Source organism: Fusarium redolens (assembly GCF_020744475.1).
Source record: "Fusarium redolens strain MPI-CAGE-AT-0023 chromosome Unknown BKA55scaffold_7, whole genome shotgun sequence".
NCBI lineage: Eukaryota > Fungi > Ascomycota > Sordariomycetes > Hypocreales > Nectriaceae > Fusarium > Fusarium redolens.
The window spans coordinates 1,435,596-1,454,669 of record NW_025763670.1 but is presented as its reverse complement, the minus strand read 5'-3'; the positions used below and the strand labels follow the sequence as shown (position 1 = coordinate 1,454,669).

At 49.3% G+C, this 19,074-nt stretch overlaps 6 protein-coding genes across 6 annotated transcripts; 4 read left to right on the top strand and 2 right to left on the bottom strand.

Annotated features, from left to right (window-relative positions):
- Positions 1-499: 499 nt before the first annotated feature.
- BKA55DRAFT_663346 (uncharacterized protein) lies at positions 500-2,151 on the bottom strand (the record flags this gene model as incomplete). The annotated part of the gene is made up of 7 exons (XM_046197657.1): positions 500-538; positions 678-777; positions 885-1,005; positions 1,042-1,054; positions 1,385-1,413; positions 1,444-1,653; positions 1,686-2,151. 7 exons carry the CDS (start codon positions 2,149-2,151, stop codon positions 500-502), a joined length of 978 nt encoding a protein of 325 aa, XP_046050225.1.
- A 1,131-nt stretch (positions 2,152-3,282) lies between these two features.
- Positions 3,283-5,117, top strand: BKA55DRAFT_349513 (uncharacterized protein). Its single transcript, XM_046185794.1, has 5 exons — positions 3,283-3,465; positions 3,644-3,752; positions 3,810-4,156; positions 4,207-4,728; positions 4,781-5,117. Exons 1-5 carry the CDS (start codon positions 3,414-3,416, stop codon positions 4,804-4,806), a joined length of 1,056 nt encoding a protein of 351 aa, XP_046050224.1. The 5' UTR covers positions 3,283-3,413; the 3' UTR covers positions 4,807-5,117.
- A 1,298-nt stretch (positions 5,118-6,415) lies between these two features.
- BKA55DRAFT_689479 (Sec39 domain-containing protein) lies at positions 6,416-9,283 on the bottom strand (the record flags this gene model as incomplete). Its single annotated transcript, XM_046199355.1, has 3 exons — positions 6,416-7,502; positions 7,553-7,712; positions 7,765-9,283. The coding sequence occupies 3 exons, from the start codon at positions 9,281-9,283 to the stop codon at positions 6,416-6,418; spliced, it is 2,766 nt and encodes a 921-aa protein (XP_046050223.1).
- A 111-nt stretch (positions 9,284-9,394) lies between these two features.
- On the top strand, positions 9,395-10,557 carry BKA55DRAFT_727057 (uncharacterized protein; the record flags this gene model as incomplete). Its single annotated transcript, XM_046201149.1, has 3 exons — positions 9,395-9,767; positions 9,849-9,988; positions 10,060-10,557. 3 exons carry the CDS (start codon positions 9,395-9,397, stop codon positions 10,204-10,206), a joined length of 660 nt encoding a protein of 219 aa, XP_046050222.1. The 3' UTR covers positions 10,207-10,557.
- BKA55DRAFT_349424 (uncharacterized protein) lies at positions 10,447-12,594 on the top strand. The gene is made up of 3 exons (XM_046185793.1): positions 10,447-11,081; positions 11,136-11,499; positions 11,547-12,594. Exons 1-3 carry the CDS (start codon positions 10,862-10,864, stop codon positions 12,430-12,432), a joined length of 1,470 nt encoding a protein of 489 aa, XP_046050221.1. The 5' UTR covers positions 10,447-10,861; the 3' UTR covers positions 12,433-12,594.
- Positions 12,595-12,876: 282 nt separating this feature from the next.
- On the top strand, positions 12,877-14,407 carry BKA55DRAFT_510536 (uncharacterized protein; the record flags this gene model as incomplete). Its single annotated transcript, XM_046187614.1, has 3 exons — positions 12,877-13,537; positions 13,627-13,689; positions 13,749-14,407. 3 exons carry the CDS (start codon positions 12,877-12,879, stop codon positions 14,405-14,407), a joined length of 1,383 nt encoding a protein of 460 aa, XP_046050220.1.
- Between the last annotated feature and the right edge of the window lie 4,667 nt (positions 14,408-19,074).

Genomic DNA, 19,074 nt, shown 5'->3' with positions numbered 1-19,074 from the left:
GGTCAGGACAATGAACGAACCGAGCTCCCAGGCCATCTCATATGCTTATGGTTCATTTCTTTATGCGATATTCTATGTCTTCTCTCGATGATACACAATCTTACGAATACATCCCAGAGTATTTCGACTCGACTCGACGATTACAGCGTCTAATATTTCTCGATGTCGTCGTGGCGGTTCGAAGTTGGTAGCGAAACACAAGGTGGGTCTTTCCAGGACTGGCGCTAATGCGGGCAAAGGGTATTGGTATTAGTGCCAACCCAGTGGAGGAGATAATGTTATGCAGAATGTCTACCTGGAGGGAATGTTAAAACGTTTGCTATCATTTGTGGCTTGACTCGAAATAAATCGCACAGCCACGTTACACCAATAAAAAGAAGCAAACTGAACTTTTGTTAGATGCTCTCGCGGGGCAGTCTGATAAAGCTCATGTTTCTCAAATACAACTCGCATTCTCATCAGACACGCCCCCAAAACTGTCTTAATTTGACTTATTCGGCTAAAGACGACCAAGTTCCAGCTTCATATAGCTATTCCTCTACATAAAGTGCGGCTCCGGTATTCATTGATCGAAAACCACAAAAGCAGCTCTGAATATGGCGACATTTCGGCGGTTTCGACCTGACGATGTGAACAAATTTTCCAAGTGCAATCTTGACCCTTTCACGGAAACTTACGAGCTCAATTTCTACCTCCAATACCATGCAAAATGGCCGTCCCTCTTTCAAGTTTGTGAGGATATGGATGGAAACATAGTTGGATATAGTGGGGTTTCTCCTTGACGTTCAGAGTACCGACCTTGTTGAGGCTAACATTTTGGCTGGCAGTCATGGGCAAGGTTGAGTCCTCTCCGGACGCCTACAAATTCTCCGAGCATTACCTACCATGGCACGCTCATATAACGGCGCTCACTGTTGCCCCAGAAGCGAGGAGATCCGGCATTGCCAAGATCTTGACTGATCAGCTGGAAGTTGCAGCTGATGCTGAGAACGCCTGGTTCGTAGACTTATTCGTTCGAAGCAGCAACCACAGGGCCATTACCCTTTACAAGAATCTGGGTTACAGCGTCTTCCGCGTGGTCAAGGACTACTATGGTGATCACGCAACGGACCCTTCCAGGACGAGCGAGGACGCATTCGACATGCGCAAGCCCATGAAGCGAGACAAGGATCGCCAGCACATTCGAGATGATGGAGAAACTCATATGGTTGATCCCGAGGATGTTTGGTAAACGGTATCAATGTGCGATTGCCCTTCCATAACTCCATCAAGCTCGAAACTCAACTCAAACTCTGGTGTATGAGCTTACAGCCCCTATCGTGATTTGACGAATACTAACTATTCATATCCAGGCTCCGTCCACCTCGTAAACGCTTCCACTTACAAAGGTACTCTCGGGGCCGAGGAGAAAAGCTATCACATTAGCACACTCTTCTGGCGTGCCTTGGCGCTGGAAGGCAGTCGGCTCGTCGAAAGCGGCGTCGTCCGGTCGGTTGTGCATATCCCATGCCTTCTTCATCAATGGGGTATATATAGCGCCAGGAGCAACAGCGTTGACTCGCACTTCTCGGTGGCCGTTCTCCTTTGCTGCCGCTCTTGTCAATCCAACTATTCCATGTTTGCTGGTGTCATAGGCGCCGTGCTTGGCAAATCCTGATTACACTGGTCAGTTTTAGAGATTCCGCTATGCGCAGTTTGCAACGTGCCCTTGATACCATGAATAGAAGCGACGTTGACGATAGAGCCTCCGTCTACTATCCGGTTGAGCTGTGCCCGTAGACAATACATTGTTCCTGTCAAATTCACAGCGATGATCTTATGCCACTCTTCGTCCTCCAGGTCTGCTACGGCACGAAGACCGTGATGCTTCCCAATAATACCAGCCACGTTTGCTGCGCCATCGAGTCTCCCGTATTTCTTAATAGTAGCGTCTAGCCAGTCTTCGACTTGAGACCGTTGTGAGACGTCGACATGAGAAACCAATGCCTCGATGCCTTGCTCATTAAAGTATGCTGTAGCAGTTGACATGGCATCGGGGTCAATGTCAGCGATGCTCAGAGTAGCCCCGCGCTGTGCAAGAACTTTGGCTGTTGCGAAGCCGATTCCGCTTGCACCGCCAGTTAGCGCGTAAACTTTTCCTTTGAGTGACATGATTTGTGATGCCTTGGAGGTCGTGAGTTGGCTACTAGATAGGAAATGGGTGGTGAGTCAAATGCTATGGTATAAGAGGAGATTTATAGATATGAGTTTGGGTTTCACGGCTGGCTGGATCGAGATCCCCCCGCTTGAAACAGCCGCTGGTTAATTGGGGGGATAATTGACATTGTCCTCGAGGCGCAACTTTTTTGTAGGAACACATAAATCGAGTCCCATATCACCCGTGATTGGTTAATCGCTAAGTCGGAATGTGAAATCCATTGTCAAATATTTGCAGCAACAAATCGGTGCAAGAAGCATTGTAGGTTGCATATGTAGCTCCAGGGTAGGCAGTTATACCTGTTCTGTATAGTCTTATAGCTAGTACCTCTTAATATCTTCTAAAAAATAAGGTAGTTTTAGAATCATGTTATATAGTTTGTAGATAACCTTGGTTTCTTATACACAGCATAGACTGCTAAGAATGCAACGAGAGATATCTTTCCTTCTACCTCTAGGCATGGACAAATAAGGTATCCATAGGATGGGTAGCTCTAATGGTGATAAGGCAATTGCGTAGTTGCCAAACTGTCGGGTAGACTACGACGGGACACACTTCGTTTGAATGAACAGTGTTCTCTTCAGGCAATGACACTGGCTTGCAGCTGAGTCGATACCTAAAACTTGACTTAGTTTTGACGCATGTTCAGGTACCTCAGCCTCAGCAATCAGTGAACAGGCCCTGTCCCCTGCTAGGTTAGTTGCCTCGCTGACAGACAGGACCAACGTCGCAATTCGATTCGCCCTTGTCCCCATCAATTTCCAACCAAACACGGGCACGCACGCTTCCATTCATCATCCGTCCCCATCACCAGGCCCATCCATTTCCGAGCCATCTCATCTGCTGCTGTTTGCCCATCACGTTTGATATTTGGCCCAACCAAAGTCTTTCTATTCAACCAACGTAGAGATTTCTTTGTTCTTTTTCTTTGTTGCACAGCATTTTCAAAATAAAAGCTGTCAACTTAGTTGCCGCATTCCTGTGCCCTCCTTTTTATTTTATTTTATCGCACTTATTAATACTCGGCTTTGCTGCCTTGCGGCGCCTTTGCTTTTCCCTTTCCCCTTACGCCGACTTTTTTTTCTCCCTTCTTCAACATCGCCTTTTCACCAAACCAGCCTGCGCGTGAGCTATTCATCGTCAGCCACCGCACCTAAACCATTTCTGGCCCCATTGTCTATTTCGTGTTTTACTAGACAAAACCAAATCAAAAGAGATGGCTACTACCGCGATGGATTACGAGGCTGCCAATGGCGACCGGTACGAAGGTTCGTTGCCAGCTCCAAGCGCGTTGATGCACGCGCTTGCTCTTCATTGCTGTTTGCTTGAACAACACTCCATCAAATTCGCCTTCAGCACTTTATCTTCAGCACCTCCCCTTCACCCGATGAACTCGCCCTGTCGTATATATTCCGCTTGCGCACATAGCTAACCTACTTGTTCTAGACGAGGCTCCTCGATATGAACGCGACAACCGAAGTGCCTCGCCTCGCGCTCGTGACGACAACGAAGGCAGCCGTCGTCGCTCCGCTTCACCCGGCGGCCATGGAGACAGGTTCGTTTTGATGACTATCACCTGATCAATAAATACTGACATTAATATCTACAACAGCAACATGAAGGACGTGTCTGCTTCCCGGGACGACGATGATGGAGCTATCAACCCTGGATCCAACCTCTTTGTCACAGGTATCCACCCCAAGCTTTCCGAAGCTGAGGTGTCTAAGATGTTTGAAAAATATGGGGATGTTGAGAAGTGCCAAATCATGCGTGACCCTCACACCAAAGAGTCCCGTGGATTCGGGTTTGTCAAGATGGTCACATCCGAACAAGCCGAAGCTGCCAAGGAGGGTCTTCAAGGCGAACAGATTGAGGGCCGCACCTTGAGCATCGAGAAGGCCCGCCGAGCTCGTCCTCGTACTCCGACTCCTGGCAAGTACTTTGGCCCACCCAAGCGAGGTAAGGAATCCCGGCAACGACATAGTATACATTGTACTGATTAGTCACAGAACCCCGTCCTGGACGTTACGATGATCGCCGTCGTGGTGGTTACGGCGGCGGCGGCGGTGGTTACGGTCGTGATGACCCCTACCGCTACCGTGGTTACGACCGCAACTACGAGCGACGTTACGAGGAGCGTGGAGGTGGTTATGGTGGCAGCAGCGGCGGCGGAGGAGGAGGCGGCGGCGGCCGCGACTACGACCGCAGCTACCGTGATGAGCGTCGATACGAGGATCGAGGCGGCTATGGTGGCCGCGACTACGATCGAGGCTATGAACGCCGTGACCGTGACGAGGGTTACGGCCGTGATCGCTACGCAGGAGGTGGCGGCGGCGGCGGCGGTCGTGATGAGCGAGACCGCTATGGTCCTCGTGGAGGTCCTGGCGGTTCTGGCTATGAACGTGGTGGTGACCGATACGAACGCGGAGGCGACCGAGATGCCGCTCGAACTCGCGACCCAGCTGCCAGCGCTGGAGGAGCTGGTTATGGCGAATCTGCCTCTCGATCCGAGACACGCGATGCGTATGGAGGTTCGGCCTACTACTGACTTCCACCTAGTTATGTACCCGCTAATCCTACTAGGCGCCCCCGACCGCAACATTCAGTAAACGCATAGCTGATGTTTGCCACGACTCGACTGAGACTGAACGATCAGTCTTTGGGATCACACGTCCATTCTCCTTTCCTCTACTAACCCCGTAACTTTGCTTGTTCAATTTTTCTTCTGTTAACTGTTATTTACTCGTTGTTTTCTTATCTTTCATGGACCACAGCAGACTGAATCGGGCTCTGCTCACACAGGAGTTTAGTGTGATTGCGACAGTTAAGGGATTGGAATCAAAAATGGGTACTCGGCCTGCGTCACTTGAGTTTTCTTGTTGCTGGTCGTCGGTTTTGCAACAAGGTCACATATGGACCACATTTGGCAGCTTCCGGATCTTTGCAAATCAAACACTTCATCAGTCATCCATCGCGTCTTCGACGACTTTATGATAGCTATTGCTAGCACAACATCAACCAGATGTCGACTCCGGCCTAATCGGTGAATCACATGGACTATCAAACTCAACTTCGAATGCGGCCTCGCGACTCAACTGCCCTGCCTGTGCTGTCCTCGTATCACATACACATACTATTATGGGGTATGCGAGACGGGCATCTGTGGCTGCTGCTCTGCTCTGCTCTGCTCGTCCTGACTGACTTTAGTTATTGACTCAGAGACGCCTGTAAAATGTTTCACCCACCGCCAATCAAATCACACATCGCTGTAAAACAACTTGACACCCCCTACAACTCTGAAAATCAATGAAAACCGCTATCGCTAGGCTCACGCGTGGGGTTTATAATATTTCTCGGCTTTCAGCGACACGGTACACGAAGTCCTCTCAACCAACGTCTTCTCGCCAAGCTCTTCCAACATATCCTGGGATTATGATTCTGCAAACTTATCGCCAACATCTAGTATAAGTTCTTAAAAAATTACAAGACTGGATCTGTGTACTGGTAAGGACTGCAAGTTGTGATCCTGCTGACTGAATGGTAGGGTGATTCCCTAAGCAGAACAGATTTGATAGACGAGGACAACCGCAGAGGGTTCGCTGCAATAAGTCCGAACAGTGAGTTGGGCGGACGCTACTTGCGGGCCGAGTCAAATAAGAGTTGTTACCGTGCGGAAATGCTATTTCAGCTTCTCTATTACTCAAGGTGGATTACGAAAGAGCATATATGCGGCTACGAAGCATCCAGCGATGCATACCTTTGACAGTGCGTTATATTTATTCCAAAGAACATCGAGACATTGCCTGTAACAGCTGCCATACAAGCAACCTCTCGATTAGTTTCAGTCTATGACTGTAAATATTTGTGTAATTGAACTTTTAAAAAACCCTTCTTGCGCCTGACGTCTCCGCACTTCTTTAACCCAGTACTTTGACCTGTCCGTCACATTTTCGAAACAGTTATAGCCATGACAGCTTCGTATTATATGTGTAGGTAGGGGACGATATCGAGATTATTCCCTTGACTCATAATGGGGAGCCAGCCTCGCCTGCATCCTTCGCATGTGCATTGATACATGAAAACGAGTTGAATGGCTACTCGGTTACACTGAATGTATGCTTTTAATGACCTATCATTTTCACAGAACCTGACCTGCTATTCCAAGGTCACTTCCTCGCCCTCCTCTTTGATAAATGGTCTCCAATAGGGCATGTCTGGTTACTGCTGGCCACTTGCAGGTCGATTTGGATTTGCTCCAAGCAGCCACCCTACGCCAGATACCAGTGTACCAGTCGCAGCCTCTCGAAGTTGATCTCTCTTCCTTGTTCTGTTCTGCTCATGCAACTCGGACTCAGAAGACTCTGACTCTGGATTCGCCTTATCTGATGTAAAAGAACCCTGCAAGCTTGACAACACGGTGAGGTTCCTGGATGCGACCCTAGCTGTGGCTCTGGAAAGATCGAAGAGAGACATTGGTGCTTCTTCAGCCTGACGAGCTGTCGCGCTGGCAGATATGTTGCGGGGTGGATAAGCCTTGTCTGGGTCTGGTGTATCGAACGAGCCAGGGAGCCCCGAAAGATCGCCTGCAGTATCCCAGGCAGCTTCTCGAGCAGCCTCCTCCTTGATTGCAGCATCCAACTGCTCTTCGCAACGACGGAAAGTCTTTAATACTTCCTGAAGCTGAGACTGGGGTGCAATGCGTAGAGAAGTTGCCAGACACTCAATCCGCTGCTCGAGATGGCGAATCTCGGGATTTCCACTTGCCGTGCCGAGATGCGTTGGCTTTTGAGATCTCTCCGTGCGGACATACTTGCCAGCGTCTAGTGCTGCCTTCCATGACCATTCGTCGGATATGCCTTCAGGCTGCGACTTGTGTACGTTCTCGTCGGCACCTAGGCGGGTAACCACGTAAGAGTATGCTGTTTCAAAGTCGTCTTCGCGCAAAGCAGCTTCGATGCACATGGCGACGATCCGTTTTACAACCAATGATTTGACTGCATCTCGATCCTCTGGTATCGGCTGCTGCTTTCTTGGCCTTAGGTAAATTGGCAAGTTCGCCTGGATCATGTTGCTTCCCAGTTCCTCAAACTCTTGCAAACGTGTGTATGCTTTGGGATTCTGTTCTAGAACTTTCTCGATGATCGAGACTGGATCAGAGTGCACTCGAAGTACAACGGGACTGAAAGGTTCGCCTTGTTTGAGTACCAGGCGATAGTCGCTCAAGGCATGAGTAGCCTTTAATAATGCCTCGATGCGTTTTCTGACAGGATGATTTACACCTAACGTTGTCGGAAAAGCTTTGATGCTGATTTAATTGTCAACAATGGTGTCCCAAGGACATAGTAACTGACTTACATTTCGTCACATTTTTTCAATCCCCCTCTATTTCGGTTCGGATTTGAAGCATTATCGAACGCCTCAAGAGCTGCGTTTTGTACGGTACTTAGCACGGCAGATACCGATAGGGGCGCATCTGGCCCTTCTTGGTCGTAAAGGGTTCTTGCTAGGTTGTATCCTAAGATGTGTCAGGTGTAAAGTGGCCATATAGACATGCTCATGATACATACGTGAGCGCGAGAGCATGGCTTTCAAAAGCTCTGTCTCAATGAACTCTAGGGTCACATTGCCAAAGATGCCTTGTAAAGTTTCGTCCCCAGTGGACTTTGGACTGTTTCCCCAACCGTACAACCATAGTATTTCTTTTCGTGCCCTGATCCAAAAATCGTCGTCGTCAGATGCACGGGTTGGAAGATTTCGTATAAGCCGGCAAAGTTGCGACTTTTGTTCCTGCTGATCTTGAATAAACGCTAGATCTCCAGCTCTACGTACTGTACAGGGGACGCCCGAGTGTGTGAGAAGATAAGCACTTTGAATGAGAGCAGGGAGAAGATCGAGAGACTCCTCCTTGGGGGTTGTAAGAGGATTTGAGCTTTGTAATAGGTCGTTACGTAGGTATGTCGCAGCTTTGGCTCCGCCAAATGCATCCATATCGAAAGGTGGAATAGGGGCAAGATTTACTACTGCCGATTGAAGTGTTGTATCAGAGTCTTCATCCAAGAGAGACCGAATCTTGTTGCAGATTCTGAAAGCTCCCCCCAAAGCCCCCACGTCGGCATCAGAGACAAGATATGCCGAAGCTAGGACGGCCCTGGCATAAGAGCGGTCGAGATACTGCTGTTGATTTTCCTGAAGCCACGAGCCAGCATCATCTCCCAGGTCTATATCCGATGGCCCATCCCAGGATTCAATGGCTCTGAGAGCGACTGGCCAGGATGTTGACGCTTTAGAGGCGAGCCACTCGAGGGCCTGCTCCCAACCAGGACACGATAGCTCGGGCGCTGCATCCGTTTCATTTGATACATCTTGGTCAAAGGCCTCGCGTTTCCACCTCGAGTCGTTATGCAGCCAAGGCCCAACTAATCCACTCAGATCACGACCAGCTAGACCAGACTCGTCATTGACGGCACCTGTTTCAGAAAGTAGATAATCGATGGCCATTCTGTCAGGCAGATTCTGAAACTCGAGCAACGAATACCGTATAGGTCTCTGTGGATAAAACTCATAGTTTCGTCTGACTAGGGGGAGTACCGTTGAAATCATCCATGTATGGAGTTCTTGCGAATGTTGCAGAAACGGGGATACCAGGTCAGGGACTTGTGGTAACATGCCCGCTTCTTCGTCCATTCTGTAAGCTCTCAAAAGTAAGAAAGAGGTGAGTGGATCAGCCTCATGAGTGAGAGTGAGAGGCACATCAGTGTTTTTGAGAGAGAGAAGATGAAGCTTCTTGACTTTTCTTGAAGCCTGTTCTTCTGCTGTACTTTGAACAGAAGAAGTGTCAAGCTGGTAGTCTGAACTTGTTTGTAATGGTGATTCGCCAGTGACTATGGCTTGTATGAGAGGTACATACACCGCCGGACTGAGGGTTTCAGGAAGATATGTGAGAATGATTCGGAGCACCAGCTCTGGCCGTAGTATTGTGGCATGTTGACCTATGAGATAGGTCAAGCTATCGATGTCGGCGATGGTTGCAAAGTGTACAGCCAAGAGCACGAGTTTCGCAGGGCCCAGCGGGACATGAGCCGCCATGATGATGATGACGATAGTATTCCCAGTCGGATGGAAGGGTAAAAGATATTTCAAGTTTGAGTGAAGCTTTTAGAAATACTTTCACTTTGGGACTGGAAAAGGAGAGGTCATATGTTGGTTAGCCAACTTCAACTAACAAAGTGGCAGGTTACCTTAGTACTGAACAGAGTGGACAAGGTCAGGGTAAGGTGTATACCTTTGGGTAGGGAGCTACAGCCACAGCTACTACGCCACACACGCATATATGTGGCTGGCTGTTCAAGCGTTATTTTCAGTGAGCCGACAGGATCCACTTCACCATCCAATCCACGCGCACCGATTTGCTACTCGGCCAAGGTACGGGTGAACTCAAGAGCCGGAAGCACTTCACGATTACAACGTCAAACGAACCGCGATTCAACGATTAGACATTGTCCGACCCGCGCAAAGCCTCGACATATACTCAATTGGCTCAAGATGGCGTCGGGATACGGAATGAACGGCGGTAAGTCTATCAAGGCAGCTTCCACCCCACGTACAACCAGTCAAACATACCTTAGACTGACGACATCTACTTGGGCTTTAGGCGTTGGCCGCTGCTTTCCCTTCTGGCAGGAGGTTATGGGTTGCTATGTGGTCAACACCACTGCCGCTGATGACTCTGGCAAGAAGAAGTGCGGTCTGGTTCTCGAAGATTACTACGAGTGCCTCCACCACAAGAAGGAGGTAGGTTTTAAACATGCAGATTCGACGTTGCTTTCGGCATAGTAGGACAGTGAATTAACAGCAATTGGCAGCATGCTCGAGCTCTCGCTATGCAAGCCGCCTACGCCCGAAGCGAGTCCGCTACAGCACGCGATGATGCGCCCAGCGTTAAACAAATAAGGAGTCTAGGACTCATCGACAAGGAGGAAGACACGAAGAAGGTGCTGGGACAAAGCTAGACGACGTACGGATCTGGAAATACTCGATGAATGATACTCGAATGCTATTTATGCTTGCCGGATTACCTGTATCGCTCGACTACACATGAAGGAATAAACCTTGGGTTTGCTCAAGCTGCCAATCGTGACAACGTCCAAACCACCTGGGGCTTTTGACAAGCTATCGAAGGTAGGACTGCCTGCTGCTTCGATACGAACAGTGCATTCAACAAACCGCTTTGAGCGAATTCGACAATGACAACACCATGCAAGTTGGGATTGTGCTTTAGAGAACCTTAGCCACCATTACTTAACCCCGTTGATGTACGGAGCCATGTGATATGAACCAGGCGAAGGGCGGCCTTATTCAGATTGGCGTATTGCAAATGTGTCGTATTTCTCCCAAGCTCTAGGTCTACGGGCAGCAGGAACCAAGCAATGCTCAAATGCTAGGGAAGAAAGGTGCATGGGTAACCGGGCATATTCGCCAGCCGACAACAGCTGGCTGCCAGTTCCTCATCATACCTCTCATTAACAATCTCCAAGCGCCTCGGATTCTCTACACTCAGGTACCCAAGTATTTACTTAATTAATTTCTACCAGTTCTACCCCTCAAAGACGTATTTCCTTCATTTTCGTCTGTAAACAGCTGGTGGTCTTCCAGAGCTTGCGCAACATGCCTTCTTTTGAGGGTATCGAAGTTGCAATCGTCACTCAGCCTGAACTGGCTAAGCTCCCCGAGTTTCCTCTCTCAGATTCCTCCTCCCAGAGTGTTCTGCCGTCTGTTGATCAACTGTCTCATTCAAGTCTCGCCAGCTCGAGCCGTCTTCGTTCATTGCCACACCAGCTTCGGAAGACCAGTCCTCGTATTTCTGTCTACATCCCCTCAGACCCAGGTTTGTTTTTGTCTGAATCAAAGTCTTCAAAGAATCTTGCCTGACTGAGTTTAGGATCACGATTTGGAATCCACTATGCACTCAACGAAACGTCACAGCTGCCACGCTACTTGTATTTCAAGATTTTCATGAATGGCAGAAACATTACAAATTGCGGCGTGAGGGTTCTCAGACAAGCTTCAGGTTCCATCACGCGCTCCCTCTGTGAGCCAAGTGAGCGCTGGAAATACAAGGAAGATGGCGTATTACGCATCAGGGACGGGATAGAGGCGCGTTGCTTCTCCTTTCTACCACATGCGCATCAATCAGCTGCAGAAGATGGCGGCTTGCTAGAGGTCCAAGTCTTTCGGGCCAAGGGCAGAATCCGAAGATTGCCTGTACTGGAAGGGCATCGTGGCCAGGAGTCATATGGTATTGGGTTTGTATGCCTTGGGTGTTCAATGACGTTAGGCTAATCAGTTGCAGGTCACCCTCAGGTGGACTCCTCGATTCACCAGATGAGGCCTGGTTCTACGATTGGATCCTGATCGACTCGAAGGAATCACCTTTCGTCTCTTTCCATTTTCTCTATCGATCGTTATTAAACCTCCGCCAACTGAGCCTCGCACCGGATCCCACCGAGTTGGACGACAGTTCAGTCGATATGGAAGAGGACATGGTTGAGCACACAAGCAAAGGGTTTTATTCCATCAAACCACTTCGTATTGGAAATCCTCGAACAGAGAGTCCAAGTAGCTCAGTATTGGATGACGCTCTGTCGGTCGAGGAGGAGCCCCGTTCGTCAACACGTCCAAGGCGGTTGACCGAAGCAGCCCCTATAATTGCACCGCCAAATACCTCAGCTCGTCCTCTCCCCGAGGTTCCGGTGAAGAAGCCTGTAGACCATGGAGACATTGAAAAGCAGGTCCAGGCTCATGAATACACCTCTCTGTCTGATATCCAAGAGGAGGTAGAACACACCGATACCAGCATAACAACCAGCACTACCAGCTTCCCAGATCGAATCGATTCTCCTCGCACTATCAAGGCGAGAGTTCTCGAATTGAACGATTGTGGTATAATGCCGCTTCAGCCAGCTCTAAGGAGAGATACCAGCTCGACCATCCTTGAATCACTTGTGAACTACTCAGAACATTCTGAACTGGCACAAAACCGTGCGCTATTTACATCGATGGGCTACCTCGAAACGGATCAGCCTGAGCAAACATCAGAGATGAAATCCATTGTTGCAGAAGCAGAATATTCATTCAGAACTGGTTGGAGGTTGAGTGAGAGTGAGTGGATCAAGGGGAGGTTTGAGGGCCCCGACATGAATGATGTGAAAGGAGGTCGCACTCAAGTAGGAGAATGACCCCTGACTTAGGTACACAAATGGCAACTAGGAGAGAGTTCGTAACACAGAACTACTTGATTCTGATCTCGCGGAGGAATGTTTGTTAGATATGTGATAATGATGAGCTTACAAAGGAAGCATCTGTAGACCCGAACAGATGAATTATATCAACTCGATTGAGTAAAATGTCTGTATTATGTGCCCTCTAAATGACAGATGGAATAGGGATGTGAATAAGAGCGGTGACGTACGTGTATACTGAGTTTGTTGTTTTGGAGGCAAAATGACTGCCACTGCCCTGCCACTGCCACTGTCACCGGGAGTGGCAGATACTGCGTCAGGCTCCTGCTTGCCAATGATCAGTTAATCAGGCAGTCAAAGTATTCCATTGCAGCGCTTCTTGCCCAAATACCTTCATCACCATTTCATAGCAGACAAGCACCAAAACGAATGCAACGCATTATGGCGGACCAAAGCTGGCTACGATTCCTTGGAGGCAACAGAGCTCGACAGCACGATCTGAAGTATCGTCGCTCCGAAGCAGCTCTACAAGACTTGTACAAAGATGCTCCCAAAAACAAAGAGACGCATGGCCACCGCGGGAAGAAGAGCATGACACGACTCCCTAGCTGGCAAGGAATATCTCAGGCGAATCAGGCGACTACCTCGGCGTCTGAGGCGGAATACAGCTTGGACGAAGTAGACAAGTTGTTCATCAACGCAGGCCAGCAGATCTGGCACAACCCCTCCGTTGACCAAGTGGCAGAAACTTTGCAAGTTGCAGTAATGACCAACCCTGCAAGCGAAGCGCTGTCTGCAGAGTATCGCTCACATATCCTACTTCTATGCGAAGCTTATGGTACTCGACACAGAAAGATTGCCAAGCTCGAAAAAGAGCTTGCAGGAGCAAAAGAAGCACTCAAGGACGAGGTAAATCGACACAACTCCATAGAAGAACATTGGATGGTCCAGGATGCACGGTACAAAGCTGAGGTCAAACGTCTCGAGATGTTTATTCATCGAATGTCTGATCAAGGCATGGAGGCTGTGGCACTTGCCAGGGCCGGAAGTCTCCTAGGGGGAAGAGCTGGAGCTTCCACAGGAGGGCGAAGGGCGGTTAAAAGTGACGTGGTCGGCGAGGACACGTCGAACAGATGCAAGTATGTCCAACCGTGAAGCACTCAATATACCCTGACACTTGACGTGAATCAGCCCCTGAAATCACTGTCGAGAACGAGGGTAATCCTACCTTACTAACACGCCAGGATACAGTGTGTAAGTGTTCATTTTCGGACTTATATAATCTCCGCTCTATACTAACATCTTATCAATAGTATCTCGAACACGAACCATGGACACCAGCAACGAGGTCAGATTGAGTAGAGGTTTCCGAGTTCAAGATCACCTCAAGAAGAAGAAGAAAGCAGCAAACGGCGTTCGCCGATTCGAGACACATGCAGACGACGATGGAAAGACACGTCAGGAGCAAGGCCGAGAAGAAATGCATTCACGAAGCGCTTCTGTGCTATCAATTGGTCCAGATGGACGAGGCACAGCAGACGTGCCGCCACACAAAGGTAGTGCCAAGAAGGAGCGCGATTCTGCCGAAAAATCAACAGTAATGGAGGAGGTTGGTATTGTTAGCCGGACAAATTCTACATCCACAACTCTCACGCCAAACCAGTCAAGCCAGGATACGGTTACTGAGCTCAGGTGCGATCGAAAAGCCCACCCAAATAATTCTCGCCATCATCGTCAATTCTCGTTTGTGCCTGAAGACGATATAACAGCTGTACGATTGGGCGGGCCCAGGGCGTCAGGAAGCGCTCTGGGTAAACAAAGCCAAAACAGCCGGGTACCAACAACTAGTAGAGAGACTGGTCGTTTCTGTGAAGAGAACCGTAGGTCGAGATCGGCCGAGTGGATATGGACGATGGAGCGGCGACGGCCGGACACTGACGACAACCCCAAAGCATCAGACCTGCGACTCTAGCCACTTCAGAGAATAAGCCAGCCGTCAGACCTCGGTATCGTTTCTCATATCGAGCCTAGAGGTGATTGACTAACTCCCGCAAAGGGTTCTTTTGTCAGTAGCATGCGGAGTCTTGGACGGAGGGCAATTAGAGTTTTCCATTATATCAACGGCGAAAGTTTATACGAGGGGTGAGTTCGATGGAGAGTTTGTCGCAAGACGGACAGTATGGGGTGTTGGGAAGATCACACGATGAGAGGTCCTACAGGGCGAAGGTTAACAACTTGGCTCGACTCGACTGTGACAAATGATGCAAGCGATAGGCCCGGAGTGGAAGGCGATTCGGATGACCGAGAGGCGTCGCATCGACGAGGCTCAGGACTCGACGGAAGAAGCATAGTATGTGACGGCGGATGTGACACGGGTGAGGCGGGCTTGGCGGGCGCGGCGGGCGAGACGGGATCTAGCCTTAGAAGACAAAGGCAGCGAGCAAACAAACGAGCAGTTGTGGTAAAACCTGGAGAAGACTAGACAAGCCCGGAACAGCCTGTCAAGCCTGTCAAGACAAGGCAAAGACGCCGGTGCCGAACCTTATATCGAGTTCAAGACTCAGTCAATTGACGAATTAAGGTTAAAAGACCTTGGAACCGCTCAGAGTGGCGCGCTTGCGATAGGAATGCCAATACAGCGCGTGCTGAATCGAGCCACGCTTCATCGACAGCGCGAGGAATGTGACTGTCGCTAAATCAAGGAACCATCAACGGGACGGGTAAGGCAGATGAAGTGTCTATCAGTCTGTCTCCTCAGCGACAACATGGCATGCAACTAGACCAGGGCATGCCGTTATTCAAACGATGGTCTAGCAAAGTCTAGAGCTGTGCCTGAGGGCAAGAGCGGCGAGATCAATCGTGCCTGAATCGTGCAACGTCCTTGGTGTTCATCGGTTTCGCTTAATTGAGCGAGCCGCGGTCGATTGAAGCACACGCTAATTTGTGTGTTCGAGCGAGTGTCATGTTACTTGTACCAAGATATGCACCGAAATGTTGCGAGCACCAAGATTCGACATCTGTGAAGTAGATCTTGGGGCAAATCCATGTCTGTCTAAACCGACGAATGTGTTATTCTGATTACGATGATACGGAGCAGATACGTCAGAGACGATGGTGATGGCTTCACCAAAGCTCGATCGTCGGCCAAGTCATTGGACATTGGGCGATGAAGGAGGAATAAAGTTTTCCGAGCTGTTAGTAGTGAGTGAGGTGATCCATATGCGGCCGACTCAGTAAAGCTGTAGGGGTGCCCGAGGTGAAAATAGTGGATGACTAATTAGCGCCAATTAGAGTGTGTTGGCGCTGTTTGTGGCGGATCGAGCACCCTACCACTACCTACGTTTAGCTTAGTGAGTGCCTGCTCGATCTCCCCCGAACGGCGGCGATAAGCGAGACTGCTGAATCCAGATCCCTGGGTCTTGTAGACCTGTTGTTGGTTTAGACGGAGGCCATAAACATCCGCGTTCGTTGAGTTCCCTCCCTCCCGTCCGTCCCTTCCCCTTCCCTTTCCATTCCTTTTTTTTTTTTCTCTCTTGTCTCCATTTTGTATCCATTCCCATCCCATCCAATTCACGCACCCCTATCTGTTCTTGGTTAGGAAGATCGGACATAGGAAGTCATTTCTTCAACCGTCGAGCAGAGTGTGTAGGTTTGTTTGTTTGTTGCTTGCTTGCTTGCTTGCTTGCTTATTAGTTAGTTAATATTTTAGTTGTCTCTTTTCCTTCTGCTTCAGGGCGCCTGGCTCCGCAGGGCTGGGTCTCTTGGTCCGTGATGTTTGTTTGTTTGCTTGCTACCTACTAGTCAGAGCTCCCGTCGCGACGGAATACCCGGTACAGAGGGCCGGTTTGCAGTAACACGATGACCAACAAAGCCACAAAAAAATAGAAAAGCGACAACAAGAAATGGACGGAAGCAGCAGGAACTGTGTCCCAATGCAATGTCTCTGTCGCGAGGCCTCATGGACGCATTGGGTCCGGTCATAGGCCTTGAAAAGATTTGTCATTCGTGCCAGCCGGTATTTGCCTCGTTGGTTGTACGATAAGTCCAGTCCAATGCAGCAGTACAATGGAGGGACAGGTTTTACGTAGCGACAGGTTGCATATCCATACCGAGGTAGTTGTTGGTGAGATTCCATCCTCTGCCGCGGGCAAAATCGCCGATCAAAGTATGAAAATAGGCTGTTGGTAGAGTAAACGGATTACATCACATCCTCGAGGAAAGTTTTCTGCGTTGTTTTCAGCGTGTCTGGTAAAGCCAAAGTGAAGACACAAAGAACACAGGAATGAAACTCAAATTCGGTCAAGGTGTCTCCAGGACCACAATTCGGTAATGATTTTCTCATGCATACGTTCGTAAGAGAGAGTCAGCGTAATGCTCAAGCTGATGGGCCCTACCTGACACGTAAACATTCGATCTCACCATTTGAAACTGACAAGGATATCGAGTACAATCTCAACGTTGTCGTGACGAACTAAAAGGCCAGGGCTTCCACTACGACCCAGTACAAATGCAGTGAACGCGACCTCGGAACAGAAAGCGGGCAAGCTCCCCCAACTAATGTCGTGTATGTGCATACATACGAGTAGTTTCTTTTTTGTAGGACAATGGAGATAAGATGAGGTGCAATGAAACCTTCCCACGATCCAGGTTGAGACCATCCATCGCAACGGCCCTTGCGACACAGAAGCACCACCTCCAGCACCAACAACAGAACCCAGCAGGGGGGGTGTCAGTCAGGACAGATGGACGACTCAAGAAGCGTTCAGGCTTGAGCAATGCCAAGCTGCCAGGGGCCCGGGGGGGCGGCCTTTGTGCGCTAATGCTAAGAAAGAGAGACAGGGCAGAAAGAAGATGGAGGGGGAGTCGATTTAGCCAACGGTGAGCGGGAGCGGTCGGTAGTGGACCTTTTAGCTGGATTAACGATCCATGCTCAAATCCGAGACATTGGCATGGATCATCCCCCGTCCGCCTGTGGCTGACTCGATGTTTACAAGTAGCGGCATGATCTAAGCCGCAAGCAGTCGTCCAAGTGTCGACAGACCGCAAATAGTTTCAACCGTCATGGTCAAGGCTCAAAGCAGAGACAGAAAAGCCAGTTTGATTGTGAGTGAATGGTTGATGACCGCATATGAGTCTCTGAATCGCGTGAACGGTGGACCGAATCAATCAATAGTGCTATTGAGCTAGTCAACCGCATCAGTAAACAAGACAGTTGTTCGTTCGCTCGCTCGGCTGGCATGGCATAATAGCCAAGTTACAGCAGCTGGACAAACAATGGATCTGATCAACAACGGTCTCCATCCGTGTGTGTGTGTGTGCATGTCTCCATGACAGGCGCCGCCAGAACGGTGGAAGCACCAGGGAAGCATCAGCTTGACAGGGTCAGAGGGGTCTGACTTTGGGGACAAGGATTACAGAGACCCAGAGGAAACCAAGGAAGATCATTCTTAACGGGGAACAGGGCGTGATGTGATGCTCCATTGGGGGATCAAACGACCCAATCAAAACTGGCAGCGACAAGCCCAAAGACCGAAACGCAACGGGCGCCCGAAGATTTTCGGGACATGGCCCAAGCTCCCAACCAAAGACAGAAACACAAAGGCAGAAACACAGAGCCGTCGTGACGTGACACTCAGTATCAGGAAGGCCCCTGGCGATCAGTAATCGTGAATTGGAAAGAAACCGTTGAGACTGCCATCTTCCCCCCTTGTAAGCTAGGTATAAACCCCAGCTGCCGTCCGTCCAAGATCCATCCATCCATCCATCCATACGTACCTATCCAATTGCATGTCTCTATCTCAGACGTTATGGACACACAGCATACGATAGCTCGATTTCTTCAACTCGATCTCTGGGAACTTTATGAACAGAGTGGAGGGGGTGTGGATGATTGATTGAGTGAGTGTGATGGGTATATACATAATTGGACCAGGATGAACACCTTTTAGCTGATGATCGCAATCGATCTGAATTGAACTGAGCTTCTAATAACGGAAAAGGAGATTTTGAAAAAGTCCATGTTGCTAAGGCATGCAATTTCAAAACTGTCCAGGATTGACTTGACTGACTGACTGTCAATGCTGAAATTGGTGATGTAACAAGCAACCGTACAGGCGGTAACAGAATTGAGAGTCAGACAAAATGTCCGCTCGCAGATCATCAATTGCTTCACGACCGACTGGTGTGTAATGAGACTGATTTTGTCATTCTCGTTCCTGTACAATCCGTGTCTGTCTGTACATATGCATGTCTTGATTCTTTTTGTGTAGATCTTGTTCCTAACGGCCAAGTGGGTTAGACTTTTCGATCGCAGCCGATTACTTAGAATTTGGGTTTGGAGTTTTACTTTCGCCTTGCACTCGTGCAGTTCGTAATCGTCATCGATGGGTTGCAACGTCTAGGTTTCATGTGAGCCACCCCGAATGTCATCGGCGGCCCACCAAGAACCCTGCTCCAGCTCTCAGCTAAACGGGCAGCCCGCCTCATCGGTGACACTACTACCCTGTTTTCCCACCTACCCACCCACTCATTCGTCATGGTCCCCTGGAACAGAAGTTTATTTGCTTTGTCATTTCCTGTAGGCCCTGTAGCTGGTGTGTTGAGCAGCTCTTCACTGCGAACAATCTTTTGGTTTGATTG

Excerpts from the sequence above, each read along its gene's own strand:
- BKA55DRAFT_349513 (XM_046185794.1), top strand. The coding sequence starts at position 3,414 with ATGGCTACTACCGCGATGGATTACGAGGCTGCCAATGGCGACCGGTAC. Across the intron at positions 3,466-3,643 it reads CAATGGCGACCGGTACGAAG|ACGAGGCTCCTCGATATGAA; the intron begins GTTCGTTGCCAG and ends TACTTGTTCTAG. Across the intron at positions 4,157-4,206 it reads CTTTGGCCCACCCAAGCGAG|AACCCCGTCCTGGACGTTAC; the intron begins GTAAGGAATCCC and ends GATTAGTCACAG.
- BKA55DRAFT_349424 (XM_046185793.1), top strand. The coding sequence starts at position 10,862 with ATGCCTTCTTTTGAGGGTATCGAAGTTGCAATCGTCACTCAGCCTGAA. Across the intron at positions 11,082-11,135 it reads CTACATCCCCTCAGACCCAG|GATCACGATTTGGAATCCAC; the intron begins GTTTGTTTTTGT and ends GACTGAGTTTAG. Across the intron at positions 11,500-11,546 it reads CAGGAGTCATATGGTATTGG|GTCACCCTCAGGTGGACTCC; the intron begins GTTTGTATGCCT and ends AATCAGTTGCAG.